Source organism: Cryptotermes secundus, unplaced genomic scaffold (genome assembly GCF_002891405.2).
Source record: "Cryptotermes secundus unplaced genomic scaffold, Csec_1.0 scaffold83, whole genome shotgun sequence".
Lineage (NCBI taxonomy): Eukaryota > Metazoa > Arthropoda > Insecta > Blattodea > Kalotermitidae > Cryptotermes > Cryptotermes secundus.
This window is the reverse complement of record NW_019719357.1, coordinates 590,998-598,976: the sequence shown is the minus strand read 5'-3', so window position 1 is coordinate 598,976 and position 7,979 is coordinate 590,998. Positions and strand designations below refer to the sequence as shown.

The 7,979-nt window shown below is 43.9% G+C and overlaps 1 protein-coding gene across 3 annotated transcripts; it reads right to left on the bottom strand.

Moving 5' to 3' along the window:
* Positions 1-169: 169 nt before the first annotated feature.
* On the bottom strand, positions 170-6,736 carry LOC111864391 (globin D, coelomic). 3 transcript variants are annotated; one of them, XM_023851629.2, is made up of 4 exons: positions 6,481-6,600; positions 4,053-4,233; positions 1,751-1,976; positions 170-591 (listed from the first exon to the last, which is right to left on the bottom strand). In XM_023851629.2, the coding sequence occupies exons 2-4, from the start codon at positions 4,211-4,213 to the stop codon at positions 418-420; spliced, it is 561 nt and encodes a 186-aa protein (XP_023707397.1). In that variant the 5' UTR covers positions 4,214-4,233; positions 6,481-6,600; the 3' UTR covers positions 170-417. The 3 variants fall into 3 exon arrangements, with proteins under 3 accessions (XP_023707397.1, XP_023707390.1, XP_023707381.1); XM_023851622.2 differs by lacking the exon at positions 6,481-6,600 and adding an exon at positions 6,607-6,736 and having other exon boundaries at positions 171-591; XM_023851613.2 differs by having other exon boundaries at positions 171-591; positions 6,397-6,600.
* Between the last annotated feature and the right edge of the window lie 1,243 nt (positions 6,737-7,979).

Below are 7,979 nucleotides of genomic sequence, written 5' to 3'. Positions count from 1 at the left end.
CAGCTTGAGCTATGGCGCGGCCATGACATTTACTTACTTGTCCAGTTGTACATACATTCACTGCATTCCTAACCTCACTCATCTACTTGTAAACTACAATTATTCTTGCGAAAGTACAGACTTTTTCCGAAATAGATGGAAGGGTCTTCCCTAGTAATTTTTCAAATAAAAATTGTTAATATTTATTAATAATTATTTCTACAGTTCTTTTATTTTCTCAGTTTTAGGGGCCTCGAGAAATTCTATTGCGGCCCTGTGGTTATTGTCATATACTGTTAGATAAATAATTGGTAAATCCTCTAATTGTTTGCTCTGTTTCTCAACCATTACACGTGCTTCATACCAGCAACGGACGTTGTCTCTGTAATTTAATTTAACAGATGGAAAATCAACTATCGTGGTCGTTCCTTGGTGCCACTACGCAACACTTGCGTACTGTTGCGTCACGTTAGAGGTCTCGCGTTTCTTCAGCCCTTGAAATATGAATGTGTAAGCGAGATCCACTGTCTTATTCCACGCTCTCTCTCCTTGTGGTGTCAGTTGCTCTCCAAGCTTCTCTTTCAACAGGTCCATCAGTACCACTTTTAGATCCTGTAAAATTAAAATGTAAAGTTAATGTCTTCGTTTCAAGTTGTATTATTTAACAACATTTATCCAACTGAACCCCACAAAGATGCTTCAACTGAAATGATTATGACCGACAGTGTCAAATAAATTCGACCTATCGATATTGTGATGTGTTACACTACGTTCATCACTGCGCAACGGCTACAATGGGAACACATACTTCCGCGACAATGAATACGTGGAAATTGTTGAATTCCCACAGCGAGAAATTAAATACCAACAGCCAACACGTGATAATATATTGGTTTCATCGGTTACATGTGAAGGCACGCGGTAGCGTAGTTGGTTGAGGCGCAATGCTACAAGCCGGAAGGTCGCGGGTTCGATTCCAGACTATGGCTCTGGAGTCGACTCAACCTGTAACAGAAATTAGTACCAGGAATCTTCCTGGGGGGTAAAGGGCTGCCGGTACGTATAGCTGACAACCTCACTTCCATCTGTGAGCCAATTATCTAGAGAAAATGTGGGAGCCTCGACGTCTCACAACCCTATGGGCCTCCACGGCCTGTTACAGGGATAGCTTTATTTTTTATTGGTTACATGGATTTAACCCCATTGGAGTACGAACTGCAACTACTGAAAACCCGCATAAGGGACGCTGTGGCTACGGTAACACCAAACATGGTGGATCGTCTGGATATTTGTCGTGCCACCAAGGGAGCCCACGTTGAAATTTATTGAGAGAGTTATACGTGTATACTCAGAAAAAGCTTTGATAGTTCCCCTTTGTAGTGATGTAACCCATAAATGTGTATAATAAATTCATAAAGCATAACAGATCACTGTAGGTCGCGGTGCAAGGGCCGAGAAGGGCCACCCCCTATACATTCATTCAATTCATTCTGAGATATAATTATTTTATTTCGGATGTCTTTCATCGGCACGCCCTCCTGTATTCTCCTCAGCACCCTGTTCTCACGTACTCTCAATCTATGCCCTTCCTTTAATATCAGAGACCAAATTTCACACTCATACAAAACTACAGGCAAAATTATAGTTTCTGTACTTTAACTTTTACGTCTTTTATGGAGCAGAACGCTGTTTTCCACAACATAGGTCAGTCCCAACTTGTTTCCAGCGACCACTTCTTCTCTGCCTCTGTGCTCATCGATTGACTACTCACACGAAATTCTTTCTCGGTGATTTCATGGCGTCTGTGGTTCTCTCCTAACTTCCTGAGCAGCTCCGTGAGGCACTCCGGGTCCTCCAGGTTGTCCACCACGCCCGTCAGCGAGTACATGACGTTCGTAGCGTGAGCAGACAACTTCGTGCTGCCCCTGAGCTCCGTGAGGTTCATGCCTCGGAAACTCGGGAATCGTTTCTGATACTCTGGGTGCGCCTCGAATAACCTGCGCAGCAATAATAATAATAATAATAATAATAATAATAATAATAATAATAAAGCAAAGTTGTCCCTGTGCTTAACTAATTAAGCACTATGCCATGAAGGCGTATGGGGGAGTGGATGTATAGATCCACATTTTCTTGACATCGGCACTAGTTGGTGGTGAGTGGTCAGCTTCACACCCCCGGCCGCTTTACCCCCGGAGAAAGAGCCCCCAGTACCCATTGGATATGCTGGGTGAGCCCCAGAACCGGTCTGGACGATGAGGAGAAAAGAAAATCTTGACCCTACCTGGACTCGAACTCGGACAGCGTTACCGCTAAGCTAACCCGCTCAGTGTCTCATGTGATGTAAACTGCATATTGAGATTTTGAAGGTAAAGTTCTCCCTGTGCTTAACTAATTAAGCACTATGCCACAAAGGCGTATGGGGGAGTGGATATATAAATCTACATTTTCTTGACCTCGGCACTGGCTGCAGGTGAGTGGTCAGCTTCACGCCCCTGCTGCTCTACCCCTGGGATAAAGAGCCCCCAGTACCCATTGGATAGGGGGCTGGGTGGGCCACAGAACCGGTCTGGATGATATGGAGATAAAAATTTTGCCCTTTCAAGGACTCAAAACTCGGACCCCCTCAGCTGTTCAGCCCTCAATCAGTCACTATATCGACTGAGCTATGCAGATTGACATGCACAAGACTAATTTCACTTACTTATTCACTTTACTTATAATTTAGGGTCTATTTTCAGTTTATTGACCATTACGTGGTACACGAACTGACCACGGGCTGAAACGGCCGAGGGATCGGGTTTCGAGTCCTGGCAGAGGCAAGAGAATTTTCTCCACAGCGTCCAGACCAGTTCTGGGGTCCACCCAGCCTCTTATCCGATGGGTACTGGGGGCTCTTTATGCCAGGGGTAAAGCGACTGGGGCATTATGCTGACCTGGTGCCGAGGCTAGGAAGCACATTCATTGCGCAATACTTAATTACTTCAGCACTGGGACATTTGGACTCACCTTAGCGTAGCTGATAGAGGCGATACGCTACAAGCCGGTCATTGAATTTTCAACTGACCTAACCCTTCCAGACGCACTATGGCCCTCGACTCANAGTCGCACTATGGCCCTGGGGTCGACTCAGTCTCTAACATAAATGAGTACCAGGAATCTTCCTTGGGGTAAAGGGCGGCCGGTGTGTAAGGCTGAAAACCTCACCGCCATCTATGAGCCGATTCTCTAGAGAAAATGTGGGAGCCTCGACGTCTCACGACCCTATGGGCCTCCATGGCATGTTACAGGGATATCTTTACTTTACTTTTTACTTGCAGAAATGGTGGGTCCCTTGTCTCGGCCACAGGGAAGAACAGGGATGAAGCAAATAAATGAGTAACACTTGAGGTTCTCTCAGCGGTGGTTGTGAAGACTTCTATATTCTGGGGTATACCGCCGTGTAGTCCGATCAAAGTCACTGCTTCCCACCTGCTTTCATTCTGTTTTCTTTACTTGGCTTATTCTTCGACCGTGAAGATAGAGGCGATATGTTCTTCCGAAACATCGGTCGACTTCCAACGAAGTACACTGTTTTATATCCCTGAAGACAGATCTCTCCATAACCACCGGTGTGAAAACCTCAAATCCCGCATGTATCAGGTTACGCTACGACAGTGTTGGCAGTAAAGACCGTGTATAACTGGAACCATGCCAGCGTAACTTAGGGCCTAACAGTTATTTGCTGTAGCTCTCGTAGTTACATAATGTAATAAAGGTCGCGTCATAGCTCAAGCGGTTAGTCGCTGGCTCCCCACCGCTGAGGCCCGGGTTCGAGCCTGGGTCTGATCAACTGGGATTTGTGGTGGACAAAGTGACGCTGGGGCGGGTTTTCTCCGAGTACTTCGGTTTCACCTGCCAATCTTCATTCCACCAAATTCTCCATCATCATAATCACCCAGGCTACAATAGGCCAATCAGTGGCCGCCGTGGCGAGTGGACCCAGTTGGACTCCACCCTCCCCCCCCACTAAACGAATTAAAAAAAATACATAATGTAATACATGAGCCCATATATAACAACATTGGACTGACCGCATGAAGAGTTCGACGCCAGTTCGTTTGGCATCCAATTTCACTACAGCCCACGTACTGACCACGGCCTGACGCTCTCGTTGAGTTAGACCCGTCTGGGGGTCAGGAATGTCCGTTTGAGGGTCCTCTCTTTCCCAGAAGTAACTCAGCACAGCGCCCATTGCTGCTGTCCCTACAGAAACTGCATCAGAATCAAAACAAAGAGTGGTTTTAGGCACATTTCGTGTAGTTGGTGCAACGTCTCTCTTCGGAAGAGCGCATTGGTCCATCTACAGAGTCGAAGAGCAAGGTGGGCAAATACTGACGCGATAATATTACAGTCAATTTTACCGACGACACAACATATTTTTATTATTATTACACTGCATGTTTCAGTAGCCATCATGACAAGGACCGTACAGATCCAGCAACATCAGAGGACGCAGAAAAACAGCGAGACCTCCAAAAAGTGAAAAGTGCAATATAATAAAATTGAACTTTAATTCATGAACTTTTTAACCAATAATATAATTAAAACTAGTTAAAGTGAACTTGACGCAGTGATGAGCGTAAGTAGGAAGTGACTGTATAAGTGAAAGTGAAAGCACACTAGTGATCTGAATTGAAATTCGATTCGCAAATTTTAAATTTTAAATTTTGACATTTAGAATAATATTTTAACTTGTGTTTTGTGAGAGGAACTTGATATATTATTGAGCGTGGGCCTGAATAAAATACAGGATCGAATAAGTGAAAAGACAAATATCATTGCGTATAATTATACAGCTGTGTTCGTACACCTGAGGATGACCTCTTGAGGTCGAAACATGTAGTGTAATAATAATAATAATAAAAATATGTTGTGTGGTCGGTAAAATTGACTCTAATATTGATTAAATACACAACAGGATGCAAGAAACAATTAAACTGACGCGATAGTGTCGTTGCGGGAAAGAAACCAATGCGGACTCGCGTACTTGCATGTGACAGCGGCTGTGTTAATATTGTCTGATAACTAGAAATAAAATTGCTTTAGCATTTATAGAATTTTCATAGAGGGCACGCCGTAGCGAAGTTGGTTGAGGCACTATGATACAAGCCGGAACGTTGTGGATTCGATTCCCGATGAGGTCATTGGATTTTTTTTTTTTTTCAATTTACCTAATCTTTCCGGCCGCACTATGACCCTGGGTTCGACTCAGTCTCTAACAGAAATGAGTACCAGGAATCTTCCTGGGGGGTAAAGGGCGGCCGGCGCGTAAGGCTGACAACCTCACCGCCATCTGTGAACCGACTGTCTAGAGAAAATGTGGGAGCCTCGTCTCACAACCCTATTTTCGTCCGAAAAGTCTGTGATCATCTACCGGACAGCACGGCGTCACATCCCAGAAGATAGTGAAATTCATTTCCTTCACTGTCATAACCTCAAATACAGCGTTTAAAATAAAATTTATTTCGCGCAGACGCTGAAGGGGATGTTGATAGTGCTTGGGAAACTATTAGAGAGGATAACACAATTTCAGTCAGAGTCTAGGTTATTATGATCTGAAGAAGCATAAGCCATGGTTCGAAGCATGCTCAAAATTATTAGGCAGAATTCAGGGCAAAATCATGGCATAAAGATAGGAAACAGATGTTTCGAAAATGTGGCGCAGTTCAGATATTTGGGAAAAACGATAACAAATCAAAACCTGATTCAGGAGGAAATTAAGAGGAGATTGAACTCGGGTAATGCTTGCTACCGTTCAGTCTAGAAACTTTTGTCTTCTCGTCTGCTGTCCAGAAACGTAAAAATTAGAATATACAAAACTATAATTTTGCCTGTGGTTCTGTATTGGTGTGAAACTTGGTCTCTGAGATTAAAGGAATAACATAGACTGAGGGTGTTTGAGAACAGGGTGTTGAGAATATTTGGACCGAAGAGAGATGAAATGACAGAAGGTTGGCAAAACTGCGTAAAGAGGCATAACATCTAAGAGTGTGTGACGATGGTACATTAGCACAAGTGTTATGTTTTTGGACATTATCCATTATCCTGTTTTTATCTAAAAACCGTCCTGTTTATTTTTCAAAACACAGGCATAGGTGTCCGGAGATATCTGACTCAACTGAGTAGGTTTCACCTGAAGACGGAGACAGAATCCAGTCTCCGAAACGCCGTGTTTTTGAAAAATAAACAGGACGGTTTTTAGATAAAGACCAGACGACGGATAATGTCCAAAAAACATAATATTTGTGCATAAAGAAGAACTTCATAACAATAAACAAATTTCAATTTTATGTGAATTTGCAACAAACACGTAAGTAAAATAATTTTATAAATAAACCTAATATAAGCAAATAATACATAAAAATTTTTACTTACGATTAATTTTTTTAAAGTAACGATGAATGATCGATACAGGAGCACAAGAATAATCGAACTTACGTCAGTGCGCCCAGAACTTACACCAGGAAGCTGAGTTAGTAAATTCGCTAGCCGACAGGTGTTGCGTCAGTATTGTCACATGAAGTCAGATAAGGTTACAAGCATTACGCTAAGGCGTTACCGTGCTGTGGGCGTATTCGGACTTACTGTACGGGAAGGCAGCAACCGTGCAGCTTAAATGGTCATCCGCTACTACTCATCGCAAATTTCTTCCTTCTGCAGCCGCCGTGTCGCTTCTCTCGGTGACCGTTTCCCGTACTGGCCACAGCGCGACCGCCACTGTACTGGCGTTCTTGACCCTCAAACGCGTAGCTTGTTTGTTCAATCCCATTTTGTTTATCTGTGGTGAGGCAAACGCAAAGTTGTCCCTGTGCTTAACTAATTAAGCAAAATGTCATGGGAGAGTAGAGATATATAGATTCTTGACCTCGGCATTAGTTGGAGGTGAGTGATTATCTTCACGCCCCGTCCGCTTTACCTCCGGGAAGCAGCCTCTGGTACCCACTGGACATGAGACTGGGTGGACCCCAGTGTTGATTTGGACGCTGTGGAGTAGAGAAAATCTCTTGCCCCTACTGGGAACCGACTGAGCTATCCCCGCTCCAAATATGTAATTTTACAAGAATTTGACAGATTTATGTGAAATTTCTTATGCGAATACTGAATTAGAATTTATTGGGAAATTCAGCTTGGCCCCATACAACTAATATATGATGTAGGCGTCCATTTTGGTGGATAATTTTGATATGGATCATCATTTATGGATTAATTTGTGGTTTATTTAAGGATTATGCCAGCAGACCGAATATGTTGGTCTAGCAGTAACGGCCTAGACTAGACCACGCCATAGCTCAAGCGGTTAGTCGCTGGCTTCCCACCGCGGCGGCCCGGGTTCGATCCCGGGTCTGGTCAAGTGGGATTGTGGTGGACAAAGTGGCGCTAGGGCAGGTTTTCTCCGAGTACTTAGGTTTCCCCTGCCAATCTTCATTCCACCAAATTCTCCATCATCATAATCATCCGGGGCAGGCTAGAATAGGCCAATTAGTGGCCGCCGTGCTGAGTGGACCCCCCAACTATGCGAATAAAAACTGTTTAGACTTGCATCCTGGAGCTGCGCGGTTCGAATCTCGACCGAGTTGCCGGATATCATGACTGAGGTTTTATCGTGGTTTTCCCTCCAGGCAAAATGCCAGGATTAGACCTCAGCTACATCCCTCCTTTCAAATTCTTCCTAGTTAATTATCACGTATAGTCCTGCCATCTGATACCGTCGATAGTGAAAACGTCGTCAAATAACCTACGGGAGAAGGACATACAAACCCGTTTGGCGATTAAACATGTAAGCGGATTGACAAATGCATCAATAGCGAGGACATCCCTATTTTGCGTACATTTTATGCGTTACGCATAAATAATATTAGAGTAATTAGTCTCTATATTAACCATACTGCGTCTGTGAACTGGTGGAGACATTGCGTTTAAATCGTCGGAGGTCAAGTTCAAACAGGAATTCAGCTAAT